This window comes from Phasianus colchicus, chromosome 23 (assembly GCF_987193195.1).
Source record: "Phasianus colchicus chromosome 23, bPhaCol1.hap1.1, whole genome shotgun sequence".
Classification (NCBI taxonomy): domain Eukaryota; kingdom Metazoa; phylum Chordata; class Aves; order Galliformes; family Phasianidae; genus Phasianus; species Phasianus colchicus.
Genome location: NC_143458.1, coordinates 5,065,060 through 5,088,070, shown reverse-complemented (window position 1 = coordinate 5,088,070; position 23,011 = coordinate 5,065,060). Strand labels below are relative to the sequence as shown.

The following is a 23,011-nucleotide window of genomic DNA, read 5'->3' as shown; positions in this document are numbered from 1 at the left end:
TGGGCAGCCTGTGTTTTCTCTTTGGATAAGAGATTTTTTCCTAATATCCAACCTGAACCTCCCCTGATGGAGGTGAGGTGCTCGGGAGGGCAGCCCAGGATCCCCATCTCCTCCATCTCAGCGCTTCTGACATGCCTTTTGGAGATGGGAGATTTGAGAGCTGAAGGCCGGGAAGCACAATAGAAGATAGACTGCTTGTACCTCATTGTCTGGAGAATAGATGGGCTGCGGGCTCCTGGAGAATAGGAGCTGCCACTCAGGCGGCTTTAATAGAACAGGCGGCAGATAGATTTCAATAAAAGAAATGAGTATAAATATTGTTAGCGCTGAAGAGAGGGAAAGTGAAAAAGATCTTGTTTGACTAGTCACAGTGGGAAACTTTCAAGGACTTTTAAGCTAAAAACTCGGCACAATGGTGCTATAATGGGCAGCTCAGCTGCATCTCACGACAGCGGCGAGGTGAGCGGGATGGGCTGCTGCATGGCAGGGGGATGCAGTGGCACCCGAGGGGCTCTGCAGGGAGCAGGGAGATGTGGGGTGTGCATCCGTTTAATGGCAGGCTGAGTTGTTGCAGGACATCCCCATCCTTTGCAGCCCGCAGAGATGATGTGGGAATGCATGCCCGGTGGCTTTGTGCACCAGCAGCCCTTGGAGTCCTGCTAATTAACACAAATAAGCACTGTGTGGGGTGAGATTGTTCTTTCCTTGTTGTCAGGGAGCTTGAAAAAGCTTGAGAGGTGAAGAAGAGCGGGGTGATGGTTGTGGTTGTTCCCACCCCAACAGGGTCACCCCTCCAAGGGGCTGCAGATGGAGCCCGTGGCATTGGGATGCAATGTGCTCAGAAGGAAGGACAGAGCCGTGCTCTCCTGGGTCGATAGGGTAATCTTGAAGAAATCATCTTTTAATGATTGCTTTGGATGGTTTCCAGCAGGTTAATTACCCCACGTCTTCCTCCACTGGAGCATGGGGAGTCAGAGCTTGGGGTGAGTGGATGTGATGCTGCTGTCGCGGTGCCATCGGCCAAGCAAAAGAACAAGGGAACATCTTGCAGTGCCTGAACTTGGTTCATGATGTGCTAAATGAGCAGTCAGTGGTAGTAGGGAGATGCTGAACAACAAGAGGGGCAGCAGGAGCCTCCCTGACCTTTGGCCAAGGGCACGGGATGGGGTCAACTTTCGTTCTTCCTCACCCACGTGCACAGGGCTGTGTCACTCTGCAATCAGGTTTGGGGCATGGTGGTATTTAGGGGGTTCCTTCCTCTTCCTCCTCCTCCTTCCCTGCACAGAGGAGCATTGCTTTGCTGCTAACTCACCCGCACCGCGTTTCCGTACACTGGAGGAGAAGGGGGGAATCAGCTGGCAATTCCTTCTTATTACCTTTGTATATTTTATTTATTTACTATAAACTGTTATAAGAAGGCCATCACCGCCGTGTCGGCGTGACATGTGAAATAGATGGCTCTTGGTTTTAAGAGCGTCACTGTGAGCCGGGAGTCTGCGCAATGTTAATTTTTATTGCCAGAAGTAGCCATAAATTGATAGCTCAGAATTGCTGTAGGGGCTGTAATTAACTAGTTACTATTTCACCTCCAAAAGGAGCAATGTTTCACACTCTTACTTTTACTTATCTGGAATCGGCCACTGTCAACATCTGCTGAAGCCAGTATAAAGATTTATAGACCTTGGAGGTAAATATTGACTAATGGGCAGCTTGGCTTAATGTTCACCTTGAAGGACAATAAATTGTGCTATTGATTGAAGCTAGATGTCAATATCTGCATTGTTGTAAACATTTTAATAAAATTATCTCCATAAAATATTCCCATTCTCAGGCCAGCCCGATCAGTGCATGGCCATGACTCAGGAGCAGCACTGGGAATCTGGGCAACCATGGGGAGACCAAATCCATAGTGGGGCCATTGCTGAGATCCACGGAGGTGGGAATATGGCAGCTTTGCAGAGCAAGGTGCATGGAGGTGGTGTGGGCACGTTGCAGCATTGGGAGCTTGCTGGTGTCATGTGCTGTGCCCTGATTAGTGCAGGGCGAAAGGCAAGGAGCTGGCGTGATGCATGGGAGCAAAGAGGTGCACAGAAATAGGAGAGCAGCTCTGCTTGCTGCAGGGCTGGCATTGCCTCGCTCTGATGCTGGCATTGAGGCAGTGCTCAGCCAGGGTAACTGGAAACGACGTGGCCCAGAGACCCCAACGCTGTGAGCTGGGGGACGGCGGCACGTAATTAATTTGGGAACATGTGTTTGCTTTCTGGTGAGTTATTATCTTGTCAGAGGCTCAGTGGAAACTAACAGGTTGGAGGAGGCAGAGGGGAGCCCAGTCAAGCCTAGCAAAGGGGAAGCAAGAGAAGGAGAAAGGCAAGGAAGGAATACATGCGGCCCCTGATCTCCCCACACGTCATCTCATCCACTTTGTGCCAGACCCCAGGCACTGCTTGGATGTCTCGTGGAGCAGGATTTCAGCTCCGTGGTCCAGCCAGCACCCCTGTCCCTGCACTGCTGGGCCAAGCTCTGCTCTGCTTTGCGGTGCCCCTCGGCCCTGCTGCTGCTGCTCCCTGTGCCCCCATTTGCACCAGGTTAGGTCATCACCCTCTGCAGAGAAGTGAGGTGCTGTGCCTTTGAACAGTCAGTGGCTGTTCCATTTCTGGCCTGGATTGTATTATTATTATTAATAATAATAATGGGTGCTGGCTGTGCTGGTTTTGTAGCTCCTGAGGAGATGAGAGCGCTGTGCCATTAATTCCTGCAATATTTCAGCAGCTAATTGTGCTCAAGCAGAGGCAGCCTTGAGAAGTTCCCGAAGTCACTCTGGGCATTGCAGGGCTGCTGCTGGCTTAGGGCTGCTGAGCTCCAAGCAGTTTCAGAGGCAGGAGGAGTCTGCATCATTGGAGACCCGCAGTGCAACCCTAAGAAGTCTGATATACGTCAGACCAGTCAGAGGGATGACTCCCATCCAGAATCTGGGCTGGGCTGGTGGTGCCCTGATCCTAAGCCTCAGGAGCTCAGCTTCCCCAGAGCAGCATCACCAGCCACTGAGCACCCCAACAACCATGGGGCAGCAGTGCACGCATGGAGCTGATTTTCCAGCCAAGTCCTTTGTGCAGGAGGGGACGTGAGCCAGTGCTGTTGTTTCCTCGCATACCACGCTGATTTTTGAGCCCATTCATTTCCAGTGCTCTCAGCTGGAGCAGCACATAACAAGCTGCATGGCTTCGCTCTTTATTTACTGCCACTTCCCCATCAGAAGCAGCTCTCAATATAAAACCCAAGAAGTGGAGAGCACCCTGTTTGTTAAGCGCTCTGGCAGAAAGGCAGTGAAAGGAGATGGGGCACGGCTCAGCAGGTGCCTCCATCCGGGTACAGAGTGCCAGAAATCAGCTCTGTCATTGCTGCAAAAGTGCAATAGGGCGTCTCGTGTCCAGACCACTTCAGTGCCTGTGTGTACGTAGCCACCTAAGCTGGCCTCTGCATGTATGTTGAAAGTAGGGCAGGTAAGGGAGAAAGGGGGAAGTACTGTGTGCAGAGGACCCTCCTCTCCCATTGACCTTGGTGTGGGATGGCTGCACTAACGAGGCTGGATCCATACAAGGACTCTTAGCAGCAGTGGTCTTCATTTTAGTGTCATCATCGTTATCTCAGCAATAGCACGCAGAGCATTGCATGGTGGTACGTTTGCAGGCTCTGCGTGTCAGGGGCTGATGGCACAAAGCCAGACCCCAAACCTTTGCATTTTGCCCCTCTGGAAGCCGATTACCAGGCACTGACTGATGTCAGACTCCTGCACTACTCCAGCACAAAGGCTGGGAGCCTTCATCTCTCCCTTCTCCAGCTTTTGCAGGTGGCAGGCTGACCCTGGCTGTCACTTCACAAAGTCCTTTGCTGGATAATGAAACGCACCCTCGCTGCCTTGCTCCAGGATCAAACCTCAGCAGTGCAGTGCTGGCGAGTGATGATTTGGGGAAGGGCCTTTGCTGAGTTTGGAAGCAGAGCTTTATTGGGGTCTTTGCACAAACGGGAGTCAGATCTGCAGGCGGAGCATCCAAGGGCTGCAGCTGTGTCGTAATTCCATCGGCAGGCAGCGCTGTGCTACTGAGAGCTGATTCTAGGTCAGCCGGAACAGGCAGCTTGTTTCCTTCCCTCTCTCTCCTTTTTGCTGCTCAAACTGCTGCTGGATATAAAACTGTAATTTCTGTGTCTCCAAAGGATATCGATTTTGGGGTAACGCCTTCATATCTCGCCCTTCTGCTGCGCTAAGTGCTGATGAGCTCAGCGGTTTTCACTGCCAGCCGCTCCGCTGGGAGCTCGGGCGCGGGGCTGGGGATGCTGCAGGTGGATGGCAGCGATCCATCACGGCTGTGTGCATGGGAGGACTCACCTCACCCCTCGATGGGGTCCGTGGGATGGGGGTGGGCACAGTGCGGGGCTGTGGGTTTGTGCCGACGACGCTGCAACTGCAGCTGGGGCATCAGCATCTCAGTGGGTACCAGGGGTATCCACATCCCTCACTGCAGGATGTGGCACTGTGTGGTGGCACTCAAGAAAACACATCAGGCTCAGGCTCTATACACATATCTGCACTTATGATGCGCTCAAAGCAGCTGCATTCAAAGTAGTCCATATGGGCCGTGTGTGACTGCGCTCACTATTTTGGACCAGTGGGAAGAGCTGCTCTAAAGGTATGATGCAGTGGGACGCGGGCAACATTAGCTGTGCAGTTTGCATGCACGTGTTAAGAGCAAGATGTGCCCGGTTGGCCACCCAAGCATGTCAAGCCACAGCATTTTGGGTCACAGCAGTGCACACCGGGTGGGAAGCGAGGGCTGTGCTGGTCACATCACCACATCCCCCGGGAGCAGGGACCTGTGCTCGGCCTCGCTGCCATTGGCACTCACTCCTGGAAACAGCTGTCCAGAGCTAATTTATTTCCTAATGCTGCAGCAATGTTAATTTATAAATTACACTGGTAATTCGAGCTATTATTAATTTCAGATGGTGTAGGGCAAGCTTAATTAAAATATGATACCAATTGCCACACATATGTACCAAGGACTACCGTTTAAAATTTATAGGAATATTAAGTGTGACACTGGTCGTGGAGATGCTTCGTGCTGTAATTATCGCGTCTGAGCTGCAGGAGAGCTGAGAAAGGCAATGGGGAAGTGTCAGGGAAGGGAGGAAGATGCCACCTCCCCATCTGGGGCTGGTGGTTCCTGGGGTGCTCCTTCTTTGGAGCATCCTGATTGCTGTGGTTCTTTGTGTAACTCGGTGTCTGTTGTAAGGTCTCCACGCTGGAGGAGCTGGATGGTTTTGAGCATAGAGTGGCATGGGGAGAGGGATAGAGCCCTTCAGCTGAAGGGCAGTGTTGGTACTGATGGTGTAGGAGTAAGCTGGCTGCGATTCAGTGAAGCTGAAAGATCAGAGGGAGGCTTCGGGGAGAGTCCAGCAGCACCTCGGGGCGGGAAGATGGGGGGGGATGAAAACCCCATGCCCATCCTGCACAGATTGGGGACATTAATACACAGCAAGTGATGCTGTCAGTGGGGCTGGGACCAGTGCATCTGGCACCTGTGTAGCAGGGGTTTCTTGTAGTGAATGGATGCGACAGCATGGTGACCAATGGTGACAGCGTGGTCCAGCTGGTGACCACAGGTTGGGCATGGGCTCACCGTGCCCCCCCTCACTCACAGCCCACTCCCTCCATCCAACAGCTGTGGGCTTCATCAGTGAGGACGAGTACCTGGAGATCACAGGCATCACACGGGAGCAGTCGGGCGAGTACGAGTGCAGTGCCTCCAACGACGTGGCTGCGCCTGTCGTCCAGCGAGTCAAAGTCACCGTCAACTGTGAGTAGCTGTGGGATGCAGGGACAGCCCAGGGCCACTTTGTCCCACCCCGAGGAGATGCAGCATTCACCTGCCTTTGGTCCCACCGCCCAGCCTGGCAGCAGCAGGTTTCCAAGCAGGTGGTGCTTTGCCCTTTTATTCCCCTTTTTTTTTTTTTCAAGCTCCATTTTTTTCCACCTCCTCCTCAGCTGTCTCCATCAACCTGAGTTTTCTGCCTGTGGTGAGATGCTGTGCTGATAACCTCAGGGGAGAGGAGGGAAGTGAGCAGTAAATAGGCATTTCTTCGTTTTGAAAAAAGAGGAGAAAGAGGAAGAAAGCAGCACTGTTTGTGCTCGTAGACAGAAGTGAAACCTTCCAACCTCCCCAGAACTCCACTCTGGCCACCCCTGGAGCTTTTGGACATCAGGGAGAGCCAGGGAGCGCTGGTCCTTGGAGGATGCAGGGATGTGGTTTGGGTCCCCCATCTGCCCAACCCTTTTGGATAGCAGAACAAGAGTTGCAGGAGCTGGGCATAAGCTTGGAGATGATTTTTCTCCTTCCACGAGATGGGGAAAGAAAAGGAGAGAGAGGTGGGAGGCACCAACCCCCGGCTCCGTCCTCCCCACAGACCCGCCGTACATCTCGGATGCGAAGAGCACCGGTGTGCCAGTGGGGCAGAAGGGCATCCTGATGTGTGAAGCCTCTGCCGTCCCCTCCGCTGACTTCCAGTGGTACAAAGATGACAAGCGGTAAGAGCCTGGGGTGCCCCATGGGGGTGGGAGCCACACACTGACCCTTCCCCCCCCTCTCCCCCTCTCATGCTTTGCTGTCATCCCCAAAAACCCACAGAGCAAAGCCAACGTAGATTCAGGACCTTCCAACACCTATAGGTTGGGACTCATAGAACCATAGAATCATAAAATCATTCAGGTTGAAAAAGACCTCTTGAGATCACCAGTCCAACAACCCCATCCCACCGTGCCCACTGCCCACGTCCCTCAGTGCCACATCCCCACTGCTCTGGAAGTCAACCCCAGGGACGATGACCCCCCCCCTACCCCCGGGCAGCTGGGCAGAGCAGCATCACTGTCAGAGAAGAAATAGTTCTTAATATCCACCCTGAACCTCTCATGATGCAACTTAAGGGCAGTACCTCTCATCCTAAATCATAAGGGGGTGCTTCTTTCTGGGTGCCATCTTCACCCCTTCTGCTCTCCTCCCAGGCTGGCTGAAGGACAGAAAGGGCTGAAGGTGGAAAACAAAGCCTTCTTCTCCCGACTGACTTTCTTCAACGTCTCTGAGCAGGACTACGGCAACTACACCTGCGTGGCCTCCAACCAGCTAGGAAACACCAACGCCAGCATGATCCTTTATGGTGAGCAGCACTGAGGGGCTGGGATGGGGACCGGGCACAGCTTAACGGAGTGACCACCAGTGTGCAAGACCTGCAGTGGAAAGCTGGGGCTTCTGGAGTGATGCATGTTCCTACTCATCCTTTCTAACCCAGAGCGTGGGTCAGAGGCTGTGGTGAGCACAGGGGAAGCATTGAAACCTCCAAACCACCCTCCTGACTGGGCACTGCTTAGAGGTGTTGGGCACTGTTGCTGTGTTTGGGCATCAGTGCAAAGCAAGGGTCTAGCTGCAGGTTTCCATTGCTTTGCTCTGGCAGATGACAAGGAGAAGCAGGGCTTGGGGACCACTATCCCAGCATCATTCTTCATTATGACCTGTCCTCACTCAGTTCTGGGCCCACTTTGGATTTGCAGCAGTTGTGTGCAAAGTGCATCATTGTCCACCTCTTCTACATCACCTTGTGCTGGGGACACCGAGGGGGAAACCCAGGGGAGGCACAGTGTGGCATTCCTGCCCATGGGTAGCAGTGTCCACGGATGACATTAATAGCAGCCCACATTAAACAAACCACAGGATGGAATTAATCACTTCTAAGAGGGTTTAATGGAAAGCACCAACTTGCTCCTGGCATTGCAAACCCTTTCCTAGCATGTGTGAATTATTTAATTAAGCCTGGAGAGGTTACAAGAGACCCCTCTTCCGCAGGAAAGGCAGGGTTGTGGTAGAGCAGGACACTGCTCTTGTAGGTATGCAATGATTGTAGGTGTGCAGTGATTAGGAAAAGGAAAACAAGACTGCAATTAGCACCTTGTGCCAGCAGGGCAGCTGGGAAGACATCTCTGGAAATGTAGTCTCTCTTTCCTGCTGTCCCCCCATGTATCTGTGCAGAAGGCACTGCCCATCACATGTCTGCTCCTTTACACATGTTGGGCTCAGTGAGCACCTGTGTGCTGCTTGCATCCTCATCTTCTGTGGGTACCAGCATTGAGTTTCCCCACAGATCTCTTTCCCTCACTGCTCAGGGCTGTGCCCACAGCCCCCAGGTAGCTCCAACCTTGGGTGTTAATGAGCATCACAGTCACTCCTGCAGGAAAAACTCAGTGCTGTAAGTGACAGACATTAGTTGTTACCTGGCTGTTAAGCCTTCATTAGGGTTGCTTAGAAACAATTTCAGCTTCTTCCCCATTGGGCTTTCTGGTAATTTTGGTCACCAATGAAACCATTTTTCAGGGAGAGGGAGAGGACACCTCGGGGACACACGGCTCTGTCCATGCTGTCCTGCCCTGGGGACTGAGTGTCCCACATGGCCTGGGCACCTGTGTGATTTTAACCTCTGTATTGGCTTATGGGATGAACATCTCACATATCCTGGGACCCCATTCGAGGGTTGCACAGTGCAGGCTGGGCAAGAAGCCTCCGAGTTAAGAAGGACTTTCTCTGCTGCTGGTTTAATGAGAGCTGCCAGTTACTGGATTTTCTTCCATTAAAGACACTTGGAACGACTCATGCCATGATGGGAACGTGGCCCCTCACCTTGTGTGCAGCCCTGCTGGGAGCCAAATCCCCTTAGGATTCCCAGTGATGTGCTGTGCTACCTGTTGCAGGAGAAATGTCCAATCTGTGTGGTTTTGGGGGACAGTTTTGTGTGTGTCCCCTCTTCCTTGAGGCTGAGTGAACTATTCAGGGTTCTCCTCCCAAAAATGGAGCTTTAATCCACACCAGCACATTGACGTTTCCAGTGCCTTGCGACTGAGGATAGTGTAGAATACATCTTGTAATCCTTTCCTTAATCTGTTTTTTCAGGAAGGTCAACTGGTGCTTTATCTAACACGTAGCAATTCTTATTACAGGCCTTCCACCTAATTCAGCGGCTCATTTGATGCTGTCTTTAATGTGATGAAGTGCTCTGGAATCAAATAATTCTCTTGAGTCAGAAAAAAAAAAAAAAAAAAAAAAGAGCTCTCTACTGCTCCCCTTTTGTGCAGTCCATGTGGATTCCCAGAGGGTTTGCAATAAAACCACCCAGGAAGTTCCACATGGATGGAGGACAGAGGCCCTATAACCATCATGACCATGCATTTTCCCATGCCAAGAGCAGGCTGAGCAAAGCACCTTGAGCCTGCCATTGCCTCTGTGCCTTAACCTTGACTTGTTCTTTGATTTTTAGAAGAGACAACAACCGCTCTGACACCCTGGAAAGGTCAGTAACTATGAGCCTGCAATGCCAGCAGTCCCCCCGCTCCGTGTCCCCATGGGTCCCTCCAGCAATGTCCAGGGAGCAGCTCCCCTAAACCCCATTGCTCCAGCTCTTGCAGTGATAACTTTGGGGCTGCTCGTGGCTTCCCCATTGCTGCTTAACTGTAGCCACATAGCTGCATTTCTGTTTGGGTCTTTAACATGCCCACCTCCCACCTCTGCATGCCACGTCCCCACTGTCCCCTCCACTGCTCTCTTCCCCCTGTCTCCAGGATGCAGGCAGGGATGGCTTCGTGGTCCTGTTGCCCAATGGTGCTGCAGCCAGTCCTTCTTCCTCTAGGATGCTTTTAGTGTTGCTTTAGTGCCTTTTTTTTTTCCCTCGGGATGTGGTAGGGGTGCTCTTCCTTGCATTGCTGCTCTTACCGATCGATCGATCGCTTGCCCTGGGGACCACTGCCATCCTGATCTGGGGTTCTGCAGCCACGTGGCTCCATTCATAGTGCACTTAGTAGCTGGCATGGGGATGACCTCAAGATACTGGGAAGAGTTGGAGGCAGCACGGAGCTGCTTTTGCCTCCAGAGCTGCCCAGTGCCCAGCCTGTTAGTCCCACCATGATTTGGGGCTTTGTGGTTAGTGGTGTCTGTAGGGGTGCTAGAGTATGCTGCAAAAGGGAGACCAAATGGAGAGTGGTCCTCAGTGCCCTGAGTGAGGGGACATGTCTCAGGATTACAAAAGTGAGAACTGATCTGATCCTCCCACATGGTCCCACTTGGGCAGGACAGTTTGGGGTGTTTCTGCCAAAAAACACCAACTTGGGAGCCCTTCTGCATGGCATATTTTGAGATCCTCACCTGTCTGCCTAAACATGGGGGTCTCTGTTCCTTACAACCCACTTCATCCTTCCTGCAGAGAGACATAAGGTGGCTCTGGGGAGGCTGAGTGCCACCAGGAGCTGGGTGCAGTGCTGCACATGGAATCATTGAATGGTTTGGGTTGGAAGGGACCAACCTCCACCATGGGCTGGTTGCCTCCTACCAGCTCAGACTGCCCAGGGCCCCATCCATGGCCTTGGGCACCTCAAGACACGAGGCACCCACTGCTTCTCTAGGCATCCTCTGCCAGCACCTCATCATCCATCTCCTGGGTGGTTTTTATAGAATCATAGAGTCATCATGGAGTCATAGAGTTATGGAATTACAGTGTTATATGATATCCCAGGTCGGAGGATTGAGTCCAATTCCTTAGTGGTACTTTTGGTGTTGCTGGGTGAAAGCTATTGCCTCCAAGTTCAAAGAACATCTGGAGGAGCTGGAGGAGGTTGCTTAGTGGTTTTGCATCCAAGATAGGTTGGAGATGGGAAATGGGAACCAGCACAGGACCGTGGTGGGGTTCATGTCCCAAACCCAAGGATGGGAATGGCTGCACCATGCAGCTCTCAGTGGTGACCCCCAGTGTTTGTAATAGCACCGGGGCCCAAAGCAGCATTATTTTCTCCCCCCTCCATTCCCTACAGCTAACAATGCGGGTGTTTCTCCCCCCGCAGGCCCTGGTGCAGTGCACGATGGCAACAGCGGTGCGTGGCGGCGAGGCAGCTGTGCCTGGCTGCTGGCCCTGCCGCTCGCCCAGCTCGCCCGCCAGTTCTGAGCCCCGAGGCGGCCACGACCACCACAGCAGAAAGGAGAGGAAGAAGATGTATTCACTGTTTCTGAAAATAATCATAAGAATTGAGAGAGTTGTCCGGCCAGGCCTTCTGGGGGAGGGGGAGAGAGGAAAAACATGCAAAAAAAAAAAAAAAATTAATAATAATAATAATAATAATTCAAAGGGAATTTGGAAAGGAGGGGAAAAAAAAAAAAAAATTATCCAAGGCTTCCTGCTGAAGACGCAACGCGACTGAGTCTTTTTCTTTCCTCTGGTTATTTTTTTCGCCTGCCCCTTCTTCTGCCCCGTTTCGTCGTTCTCTGCTATGGGTCAGTGTGGGGATGGGACAGCCCTGGTCCCCTCACCATCCCCGCTCACCTGGAGCCCCTCCGTCCGTATGCGCAGGTTTTTTTCTTCGCCGAGATTTCCCCGTCTTCTCATGGACTGTGCCGCCATTTGTGTTCCGAAATATATATATATATATCCACATATACATATATATATATATGTATAGATATATAGATCTTCAACAGTTACACCACACCGCCACGAACGGAAAGGGAGGAAGGAGAGCAGTGCCGAGCCACGTTCATCGTACGCCATGCGGACATCGTGAATGATAAGGGTTAATTTTATTAATTATATTTTCTGATACGAGCCTAGAACTCTTAGTTCCTAAAAAACAAAGATGCAAAAAAAAAAAAAAAAAAAAAAAAAAAAGAATCAAAACCAGGAACGAGAGAGCAAGCGGAGAGGAGAAGTGTGTTTCCAAGGAGGATGGTGCTGGCTTGTCCCTGGGCGAGGAGCAGGAGCCCCGTGCTGAGACCCCTCACCCGGCCAGGACCACGGCCATACAAACAGTTCCTCCACACATCAAGGCGAAGGGAGACGCCGAATCTTTTTATGGGATATATATATACAGTATATATAAATATACATATATATATATATATATAATTTTTTTTTTTTTGGTTAGCGTTCTAGCCACAGTTCCCAGCAGGGTCCTTCCGCTGCCATTACTGCATGCTGTATATGGAGTTAGGTGTGTATTGGTCCTCCGTGAGATGAGGAGAGGTTCTCGCTCCGCACGTGCCCAGGTCCCATCACCTTTCTGCCCTCGGCTGTCTGGGGACAATGGGACACAGGTGCTGCATGGGGACTGGGGTCCCTCTCCGTCACCCTGTGCTGCGCAGCCCAGCCCCGGCTCTTGGTGGTGGAATAAAGCGAACCGAGGGATGGACATAGATGCAGATCTATATAGCTCAGTTTCATTTATATATATATATATATGTATATGTGTGTGGGTGTGTGCGTGTGTGTGTGTGTGTATATATATATATATATATATATATATAAAAGAAGGCGAAGCAATCGGCACCCGCCGCTGAGCCACCGGCTGAAATTTGAGGGGGGGAGGGTGGGACACCTCAACAACTCGCTTTATTTTTCACTGGTGGGGGGTCTCTCCTGCAGTTTCTTTTCCTCCTTTGGTTTCCCTTCCTTCTCCGCGGCCGACAGCGAGGCGGGGGCACGGCGGGCGGGCGGCGAGGGGGCTCTCTCTGCCTCTATCCATTAAAACGATTGTTCCATGTGGCCGCTCCGTCTGCTTGTGGTGCTCATTGCCCCCGCCGCGGCCGCTGGGCACGGGGAGGGGTGCTGGGATGGAGGGAGGGAGGGAGCAGTGATCAGCTGCAGGAAAAGGATGGAGCAGCAGGAGGGTGTCAGCGCTGAGCCCAGATGGGATGCGACATAAGGTAAGGCTTCGGTGAGTACATGGAGGGCTTGGGTGAGCTGATTGGGTCCCCAGCGGTGTTGGAGGTGATGCGGTGCGGCCGTGAAGGTCACAAGTGAGTTTCTGGGTGTTGGTGAAACCTTGCTGTTGGTGAGCTGGTGTCGGTCTCTGTTGGTATGTGGAGGGGTGTTGTTGATTTTCAGAAGAGTCTTTGGTACATCGAGTCTTCAGCTTTCACTGTAGCCACCGGCCTCTCAAGGCGTGTGGGCTCCACCTGGCACATTGTGTGTTGTGTGAGAATCAGAGCTGGTCTGTAACGATTGCAGGGCTTTTAATATTTTATTTTTTCCTCCTCTGAGTTTGTGCAGCCCAAGAAGTAGGCAGGGAGAAGGGAGAAAGAGAGAGCAGAGAGGATAGCGAGGTGTTGTGAAATGACGGCGCTGCATCTCCCGGCCCCGGGCAGCATGTGGGGACCTGAGGTTGGAGCATCCCTCGAGGACGGGGAGAAAAGGTAGGGAACAGAGACCCCCACCCCTGTGTGCACAGTGCCCAATGCACCTTTGGGCTGATTGTGGCCAGCGGCATTTGCAAAGTGTTCTGTTGTTCCCATCCTTCAGGGGACCCTGCCCTAAGCGAGGGTCTTTGTCCCTTGCTGTCACTGTGGGCACCAGTGCCCCATCACTGACAGTGCAGTGGGCGCAAGGCCCAGGGGAAAATCTCCAAAGGGACTTGCTGTGAGCCCCAGGGTTGCTTGTGTCTTCTCTCTCGGTGGCAAATACTGTCCCCATGGGAACAGAAGGGCCCATAGTACGTGGGCTTTATCCCAAAGGATGGGCTGTTGGCAGGGGTTGCAAAGGCATCCCATTACCGTGCATTTCCCCACGGGCTCGTGGCATTTAATTGCTATTCCAGGGCAAGATGGCCAGTTGCATGCAGCTTTCTGCATCCTGGAATCAGAATGGCAGAGAAAAAGGGGATCAGTGCCAACCACAGTGCTAGAGCCACGGCGATGGCTTTGTAGGAACTGCTATGGCCACATTTGTTGTGCCACAGCCACAGATGTGTCTGTGCTTCTCCTGGGGGAGGAGATGGAGCAGAGCATGGCTGTTGGCTTTCAGGAAAAGAAAGTTGGCTGTGGCAAGGCAAGCCTGGCAGGTGAGGGAGGGACCCTGTCCACCTCCAAAGGATGGATCTGGATTAATGGGGCTCCTCCCTTTATTTTTGAAATCCTGAAATTTTCAGTGCTGTAGGTCAGAGGGCACACGGTGCCAGGGTTTGAGCATTGCAGAATAAGTTGGAGAGAGAGACAGATGCTGTTTTATGGGTGTGTTTCTGTATTTATTTAGATACATATTTATTTGTGTCTCTCAGTGAAAGTAGATGAGTGTCATGGCCTGAAAGATGCCCTCGCTCCCTCTGGATGTAGTTGTGGTCCAGGTGTTAGTGATGCTTTCCTGTGTGTTGTGAAAGGAGCCCACTTGTGCTTGTTGTTCAGGACAGGGTTTATTGCTTGTGCCACAGGTTTCCCAGTGTGTTAGCTGTGATTCTTGCCTTGCAGGAAGTGATGATGCGGAGCACAAAGGGAAGCCCTCTGTTCTGGGGCCACAGCAAAGAGAAAGGAGTGTGTCAGGCTGTCTCTCACTGTCCCTCCATTGCTCTTCTTGGTTGTGACACAGCAAAACTGCACTCAGGAGAGGCCTAAAGTGTCCAAAAAAGGGAGGAGCAAGGGCTCGTTCCCTTCTGGATGGCTCTTCCTTCTTAACACTGCATCCCAATGACTGGTGCTTGTCGCCCTTTTACCAACCACACCAAGAAGTCCAAGAGTTTTGCATGGGGGATGGCTACAACCTGATTTGGTATTGCAGGTTGTACATGCAGCTGGTGTTTTTCCCTAAGAGGCATGTAAGAGGCTGCTAATAGAGCAACAGAGAGCAAGGGGACAGTGTCACCATTGTATCACCCATAGAGATGTGCACAGATGAGGGATGGCCCAGCTGGGTGATTTCCACCTCCATGGTCATGGTTGAGGTGAGCTATTTGGAGTCTTGGTGGTGCCCTAGCCCCAATCCATTTGAATGTGCTGGAGCAGGTGTGGTCCTCCCATCCCAGACCCCTCTCCCAGTGTGTTGAGGGAAGCACTTACCTTTCTTTCCAAGGAGCACAGCCAAGGTGTCCCTGACAGAGCCATATGCTCAGGTGGTTGCAGGCTGTGGGAGGCTGTCACCGTGAGGAACAGCTGGCTGCAGGGCTCAGCAATATGCTCTGAGGACACTGCTTTCCAGCTTCATGTCAGGAAAGGCAAAGGGAGGTGCAGAGCCAGCAATCAATCCCCTTATGGGTCAGGCGTTGCCCCAGACCATCTTGCTGCTCTTGTGCTCCCAGCAGCCTTCCTACCCTTTAACATAGAGCTCTGAGAGATCAGCTTTGGGGTTTCTGCTGGAAAACAGGGCCTCTCACTGAAGAGCATCCATCAGAGGGATGGAAAAACGGTCCCAAGAGGCACAGGTCCCTTCCCATAGTCTTCGTCTGTTGATGAAGACATACTGTCCTGTGTTTTGTGGAGTCACCTCTTGATAGGTGCAAAGCACTGTTAGCATTTCCTCTGTCGTGGCATTCCTTGCACAGAAATGGGTTTTTTGGAGCAAACGTTGTTAAGAGACGATGACACATGAGACGGCACAGCCAACAAAAAGAAGAATCCAGTGGTGCTTCTGTTGAAGGTAGGTGAGTGAACAGAGCAGAGCCGGTCGTTCCCCTGCAGGGCTCCTTAAATAGGTATGTGCTTGTCTGTGCTGCACGTCCCATCAGCAGAGGACAGACGTGGGGACAGGGATGAGGGAAGAGTCAAATAGCAGCGGGGCACAGAGCAAGGAGCCTGGTTGAGAACCAGACAAACCATGGGGCTGGAAGCAGTGCAAGGGCAACCAGGAGCTGAATGAAGCTACCATGGAACACGGTGCACGGGGGCCCCACGTGCTCCCCATGGCACGTGCGCTCCGTGAAGCAATGCCCCGAGGGTACAAAGTTCGTCAAACTTTATTGATACACTGCACAATCACAACCATCTCTTATTCTTGCCGAATTAGAAAAGGTTACAACTACAATGTAACATGCACAAATCTCAGGTAGTATAGCCACCCTTGGAATACAATGATCGACGGAAACTCGGAGACCGCGCGCCGGCAAGGCGAGCACGCGGGGAGCGGCGATGGCACGAGGCTCTGCCACCCACCCACACGGCAGTGCCGCGGCCTCGGACAGCCAACACGTTCCTCACAACTGCACGTTACATGGCACGAGAAAGTCGAACGCCGTCCCGACGGAGGAGGACAAGGAAGCCAGCCCAAACCGACCCGGGGAGAGAGAAGAATGGGGAGCGCGGGGCGGCCCCGAGGCTGTTGTGTGTGACCTCGGGGCATCTGGTAGTCGTCATGTCTTGTCTCTGCAATGCCACGGCCTTTGGCCTCGTTTCACGGGCTGGTTCAGTGTTTCTTCTGCAGGGAGAAATAGGGCACCGGAGCGGTGTGCCAAGCAAGGGCTGTATGCCAGCTGGGGGGCTTTGGATTGGGGCAGGGAGGTGGCACTGGGGTGACACTGCCAAGCGTCTCCCATGCCCCAGGAATGCATCTGAAAGCCCCAGAAGCAAAGATGAGCAAGGGGCCACCCGCTGACACCATCCTTTGCCAAGCGTGGTCGTGAGCATTGCAGGGCACTCAGCCCATCAGGATGTCCCACGCAGTTTTGGAGAGCTGGGAGATGGAGCTGCCAGGTAGGACTCAGGGGGGTTACGTCTATTTCCTTGCAGTTGATGCGTCACTGCGGTGGTGGGATCACATTCGCATGCTTCTGCCTTGCTTCTGGGTGGAGAGGGGCCGTTTGTTCTGTGGATCAACCAGTTGGGATGGGGGGGCTCAGAGCAAGAGCATGGGGAAGGATGTGTGGGCCACCGTGCCCCCCCACGATGGTGCCACTCGCCTCCACAGAGATGCACACAGATGGGATCAGGCTGCTGCTCATGACTCCTTCCTGGGATGCTGGTGGGAATGCAGGACCAGCTCACTGCTCACCGTGCCACATCCCTGCCCATCAGGTAAGCTGGTGTGCCTGGTCATTGCTGGAGTGGTGCCTTTGGGCTGTGTGGGTTTTGTCACTGTTAGTGTCCCATGTGTGGGGTCAGGAGCATCCCTGCAGATTTTGCAGCTGCTGCTTCTTTCGTGGCAGCATTGTATGTGTGCTTGTTTGTGCAATGCCCAGGAGGCCCAGAAGAGACAAGGGATGAGGACAGGGCAGTGGCACATTGCAGGGTCTGTGCCAGGGTTTTCTTTCTTTCCTGTAGGATGGAAAACAGGGCAGCAGCAGAGTTTGTATGGGAAAAGATACACAGCCTCAGCTCTCAAGTCATCTTGCTTTTGGAGGGAGAAAGAAGGGGGAAGGGCAGGGAGACATCAGTTCCCCAGGATAACAAGGTTATGGTAAAGGGGAGGGGACATCGTGTGCTTCCTTGGTGTGCTACCATCATGTTTTGTCCCCTTGTTGCTGGCACTTTGTCCAGTGCTGTGCGGGACTTCTCTGGAGCTGAATAGGAGGTTCTGTCCCTGAAGTACAAACCCAAAGCTTCCCATCCTTGCCCCAGGGCATAAGGAAGGATTGAGGTTACCCCCCATGCAAGGAGCATTGCAGCACTGTGGGCCATGGGCTGAGAACCAACACAGCCCCATTGAGGTGACCATTGCAGGGCAGCTAGAGGAAGCAAAGAGAAGGTTCTGACTGCACATATTCTGGTGTCCGAGGAGCCTCTCAGCAAGCAGCAAGCTGGAGACACCAGGGCATCCTTGTCCTTGTTGTGTAGGTGTAGTAAATTGACGGCCATTATTTTTCCAGTGGAGCCTGAGCTTCTCCAAATGGTCAAACACCACTGCTGGGACAGGCAGAGGTATTTGCCTGGACAGTGTAGAAAGAGCCCTTGGGAGACCTGAAGCACCCATAAGATGGAACTCTGTGGTCCCACCCCTCCTGGCACACAGGGGTGGCAGCAGGCATGTTGGAGCTGCAGCTGGGGCTCTGTTTGCTGCCTGGTGCTTGTCTGTGTTGGTTAGTGCCTCCTCCCAGTGCCAGTGCTGCAGTGCTTTCGCTGTCAGATTGAGCAAGGAGCTGGAAATTCAGTGAGCATCTCAAGTGCTTCCTCTGGGCAGAGACGCATCCTTGGGCACAGGGCAGAGGGGCTGCAGTGCAGAAGGGAAGCAGCGGGGGATGGAGAAGCGAGGAGATGGTCTGGGAGGAGCTTTGGTGGTGAGAGATCACATTCAGGACTGAGACGGTGCAAGGCAGACGCAGGGCTTCAACTTCAGGGTCTGTTTGGGCATAGGTGTCTCAATGTGACGACGAGATGGACGTCCCCAGCGACTGCTCCGGGTGGCCCCCACCCACCACACCCGTGTGCAACACGGTGTCACCAAGACGCCTGCCAGGTGTCAGCGGGGAGCCCCATCCACGCTGGACCCCATCCGTGGGGCACATCGCCCGCAGCCGGCTCGATGCAAGGAGGGACAAGGCGGCAGACAAGGCTCGGTGCAGCATTGCCCTTCGATGGGCAGGCGACGGTGGCGGGTGACAGTCTGGTGGCACGTGGTGGGGTCTGTACAGCGTAACTGGCGACGAGAATGATCCCGGCAGGTGGGAGACGTGGCCGTCCTCGGCCCTTTGGCGCCGCTCCCCGTCCTCCGGCGTTGTGCCCGTCTGACGGAGAGGAGTCCCCGGGCGGCCGTCCCGGGACCCTCCACTCCCTTATCAAAAGTCGAGGAGGAGGCGAGCGAGGAGGGTGGCCCAGAGGCAGAGGCCAGCGGCCGCCCGGGAGGCTGCGTTGCCACTGTCATGCACCGCTCCGGGCCCTGCACCAGGGGGAGAAGAGGGAGAAGAGGGACAGCATTAAAGTCAGTGATGAGTGGATGAGGTCACGTTGTCATGCAAACAGAAGCCTTCTCCCTGTTGTCCCTTTGTATTCCCCTCTCCCCCCTTGGCGGGTTGGCAGCAGTGAGTCAAGTTCCCAGTTTGGGGATGCTGGTGACATTTGGGGCACCTACCGTACAGGATGATGCTGGCATTGGTGTTGCCCAACTTGTTTGTGGCCACACACGTGTAGTTGCCATAGTCCTTCTCCGAGACATTGAAGAAGGTCAGCGTCGAGAGGCGGCCCTTGCTCTCGATCCGCACGCCCTCCAGCCCGTTTGCTAACCTGCACAAGGGGTTGTAGATGATGCTGCTCAAAGCCTTACATGGGTTAAGAATATAACACAGCCCCAGGCACCCCTTCCCTTCCCCCCACAGCCTTATGAGGTCCACCCTTCACCCCACTGTGCCACCCAGCAGCACCTCACTCCATCTCCAGTCCCATCTCCCTCCGTGGGTTGTCCCTGGGATACCCACACTATCATGGAGAGAAAGACCTTAAAATCCCCGTGAGGTCTTGGATCCTCCATAGCAGGAAGAACCTGGCCTCCCTTCCAAGCTGATCCCTTGGCTGCTTCCATCCCACCCTGCATCCTCCATGCACCCGCACCTGGTGTCCTCCTTGAACCACTGAAACTCTGCCACGGGGACAGCCGAGGCCTCGCACTGCAGGATGCCCTTCTGGCCCACTGAGGCGCCTGTGTTCTTGGCATTGGAGATGTACGGCGGGTCTGTGGGGATGCCATGCCATGTCATGTCCCTAGGATGGACCACGTGCCTGTCCCACCACCACATCCCCGCCAGGGATCCCATTCCATGCACTTACAGTTGACAGTGACTTTGACTTTCCGGACATCTGGGACGGCCACATCATTGACAGCACTGCACTCGTACTCGCCTGACTGCTCCCGTGTGATGCCCGTGATCTCCAGGTACTCATCCTCGCTCACGAAGCCTTGCCCTGTGATAAAATGGGGCACCATCACCAACAGCTCCAGCAGCCTCCAAACCAACCTACGCATAAATCCCCCCACGCCCCTGCCATCCTCCATCCCTTTGCCAAGCTGGCATTTCCTGCACCCGGCACTCAGCACAGGCAGGTCCCCAAGCCTTCTCTCACCTTTCCCAGAGAGATGCCGCCATGTGACAGTGGGCTCCGGCCTCCCAAAGGCCAAACACATGAGGGTCACACTGCTGCCTTCATTCACGGTGATGTCTGATGAGATGTTGACAATCTGAGGGGGGACTGCAGGACACAACAACATAGGGACCGTCAGCACACAGGCTCATGGGGACCTACCAACATTCCCAGCCCTCTCCCCACCATCAGCCCTGTTCTGACATCACTTAGACCTGCACAAAACATGGCCCCATTGACCACGTGGCAACCTAGAAAACCTGAACCAACCCCTACAACCTTCCAGAACAGAAGTTGCTCCTGGCAACCCCCATACGGGCTCCTTAAGACACCGGAGTCTGCCATACTTCCCCTCCAGCCACCAACCCTGCACCTGGAAAATGCCACCTGGAACTGGCGTGGAAGGGTCTGCACGCCCCAAAACACCCACCCTGCCGCTTCGGGCAATCCATGATAACCAACTCATTATGACTGCCAACAGCTCTCATATCTTAGCATTTTTATTAAAGCTTTCTAAATTACTGATTGTCTGCTCCATTCAGTGCCGGCCATTGTGATTTATATTAGTCTATCCCCTGATACTCCATCTAATAAATAACTTGGCAATCTCCAAGCCCATAAATCCCCATCCCAGCAAAAAGCAATTAAAGCCCGTTCGCTGACGCCATTCACCGGTGCTCCAGGCCTTGGGGCTGGTGAATGCTACTCCCTAGGAGCTGATCCAACAATGCAAAGGGGCTCTCCCTCAACCAAATTCCAGGCTGGCTATGCCATGCTCAATGCCCATGAGCCCTCCGTGGCCATAGCAGATGTGAGACCTCAGTCCCACAGTGCCCAGCAATGGGCACAAGTGCAAATGGATCTTGGTAGATCCCTCTACTCCATCCTCCCTATCGTGTTCCGGATAGAAAATAAAGATCAAGAATCAAAGAACCATAGAATTGTTCAGGTTGGAAAAGACCTTCCAGATCATCAAGTCTAATCTCAGCCTAACCATGCTACCTAAAGGATGGGGCATTCCAGGGGAGGGGTAGTTGAGAGGGGCACAGAGACTTTGGCAGTCTCTACTGGGGAATTCTGCCTAAGCTGTGAGCGCCAAGAAGCCTCCAAAAAGCACACATAAACCCATCCAGCCAAGTGATGCTCTCAGGCAGATTTCACTCTCCATAGGGACAATGGCAGTGCCAGTCCCACGTCACCAACAACGTCACGAGACACAGCCCCTCTACATAAGGCATCAACTGCATTTGGAGCTCTTCACCCTTCCACCATCCACCAGCAACACCGCCTGGTCCAGTCCTGCTGATGCTCAGCTACTGGCAGTTCCCATGCCTTGGCAGGGGTTAAAATTCATCCTGAGAGCACTTTTTGCTCCTGGGGGGGGGGCTCACAAAGGCTGGGTTTCCCCATGCATGCACTTGCAGCTCGCTCCCCAGCACAGCCCGATGGCGAGGGCGCTGCCGAGCCTCCGCCGCCTGATGGGCCCTGCGAGGCTGTAAATTTCCCAGCAACTTGACACTTTAATATAGAAGTACAGTCTGTTATAGCAGAGGGAGATTGTCTGAGTCCTTCAGGGGAGACTGGCAATCCAAAAATGAAAAGTGTGCGGCAGCAACCGGTGAAAAATGTAGTTAGTGCTGGGAGTGCGGGCGGCACGCTGCCATGGTTTGTCCCCAGCTGCTGCTCTGAGCAGCCCTGTGTGCTCGGAGCTCCTCTCGCTCCTTGCAGCACCCAGGGACAACGTTCTTTGTAAAACTGCTTGCACGACACGGGAACTGCAGAGCAACCAGGGCATGGAGCAGAGCTGCGCTGTGCCATTCATCTCTGTGTGCACACAGTCTTACGTTTATGCATCGCAATGTTGTCCCAACTCATCCACGCACACTGTAAGGCAGACCACAGACAGACACCCAGACTACGTGGGGCCGGGAAGTGTGACCGCATGGCCCCTTGCAGCATGCTGATCCCATGGGATGCACAGGGCTGGGTGTCCCTGAGAGCACGGGGACATCGCCGGCATCGATACCCAACCGCGACGGCAATCGTTGCCTATGAGGTTACATGGACTGGCAGGAGGACATCCAAGGGACCTGATTGCATTTCTATAGATCCCACCAGCTGCTGGCTGCAGCCTCAAGGGCAGGCTGCCATTGCCTTTGCTTTTAGCCACAAGAAGGGTGGGAGGGAGCTGGGACACGGCAGTCAGCAAACAGGACCTAAGAAAAGGGTAACAGGGAGCAAACACGACAGTGGTCTAACAGTGACCTGCAGGGCCATTCCATCATTATGTGCATGATGCAGGTGAGGCCACAGCACAACCACACAGCATGAGATCACCACGGAGGCAAAAAGCTCTCCTATCTTCCCAGCATCCACGCAGATCAGTGGGACTAACAGCACTGCTGTGGGTACTATCATTGCTATTCATTTACCTGCTGACAGCAAGCTATTTTTTGGCTATCTTTGATTTTTTGCAATAGCCACTGAGGGCCTTCTCCTTGTCCTACATCCCGTATGCAGCTAATATCCAGCTTTATGACACTCCTGTCACTAAATATAGAACATAATAAACGATCCCAGGGCAAACCTGTTAGCAGTAAGAGAAGCAAAACCGGGGCTGGCATTCAGGCAGGGACATGGAGTGCCATCTCCTGACACACGTAGTGCACTTCACTGCATCTCACCTTGCCTTGCCTCGTTAGCCCAAACATACCTCACAACACACCAACAGTAAGATACTCAAGGGAAAAGAGGTGAGATCATAGAATGGAAAAGACCATTAAGATCATCAAGTCAACCCATCACCACCATGCCCACTAAACCAGCTCCCTTAATCCTTTGAGAGGCACAGGTGCTGCCCAAAACCGGGGCATAGATGCTGCCCAAAATACACTGCCCACTAGCTGCCATTGGCACAAGACACAGCTTCCCAGAGAGGGCCACCAAAATACAGTCCTGGCTCCAACCACACCAAGGTCACAGCAATGTGGATGATGCCAGCACATGGCGTGCTCGTGTGACAGTGCGAGCCTTGGGAGCTACAGAGGTAAAGCAAACCAGCATCACAGGAACTCTACCCCCCTATTAATAGTCTTGTTTTCTGTTTAAAAGACCACTACTAAGAGCACATTGGATGTGCAGCAAATCCCGTGGTCTCACCAGAGCAGTGCGTG

The 23,011-nt window shown here is 53.3% G+C and overlaps 2 protein-coding genes across 9 annotated transcripts in view; one reads left to right on the top strand and one right to left on the bottom strand.

Annotated features, from left to right (window-relative positions):
* Nucleotides 1-11,745, top strand: part of LOC116233075 (protein CEPU-1) — a 244,951-nt gene extending 233,206 nt beyond the window's left edge. For 2 of the 3 annotated variants that reach the window (XM_031599766.2, XM_090123365.1), the window contains exons 5-9: nucleotides 5,718-5,852; nucleotides 6,460-6,580; nucleotides 7,055-7,206; nucleotides 9,352-9,384; nucleotides 10,925-11,745. In XM_031599766.2, the coding sequence (XP_031455626.1) occupies nucleotides 5,718-5,852; nucleotides 6,460-6,580; nucleotides 7,055-7,206; nucleotides 9,352-9,384; nucleotides 10,925-11,025 (542 nt within the window). In that variant the 3' untranslated portion in view covers nucleotides 11,026-11,745. The remainder of the gene's footprint in view (nucleotides 1-5,717; nucleotides 5,853-6,459; nucleotides 6,581-7,054; nucleotides 7,207-9,351; nucleotides 9,385-10,924) is intronic. The other variant, XM_031599767.2, reaches the window with a different exon arrangement.
* A 1,415-nt stretch (nucleotides 11,746-13,160) lies between these two features.
* The window catches only part of OPCML (opioid binding protein/cell adhesion molecule like), a 259,744-nt gene continuing 249,893 nt past the window's right edge, over nucleotides 13,161-23,011 (bottom strand). For all 6 annotated transcript variants that reach the window (XM_090123389.1, XM_090123388.1, XM_090123390.1 and 3 more), the window contains 5 exons: nucleotides 19,821-19,946; nucleotides 19,527-19,661; nucleotides 19,311-19,431; nucleotides 18,835-18,986; nucleotides 13,161-18,642 (listed from right to left, as the gene is read on the bottom strand). In XM_090123389.1, coding sequence (XP_089979515.1) covers nucleotides 18,542-18,642; nucleotides 18,835-18,986; nucleotides 19,311-19,431; nucleotides 19,527-19,661; nucleotides 19,821-19,946 — 635 coding nt within the window. In that variant the 3' untranslated portion in view covers nucleotides 13,161-18,541. The remainder of the gene's footprint in view (nucleotides 18,643-18,834; nucleotides 18,987-19,310; nucleotides 19,432-19,526; nucleotides 19,662-19,820; nucleotides 19,947-23,011) is intronic.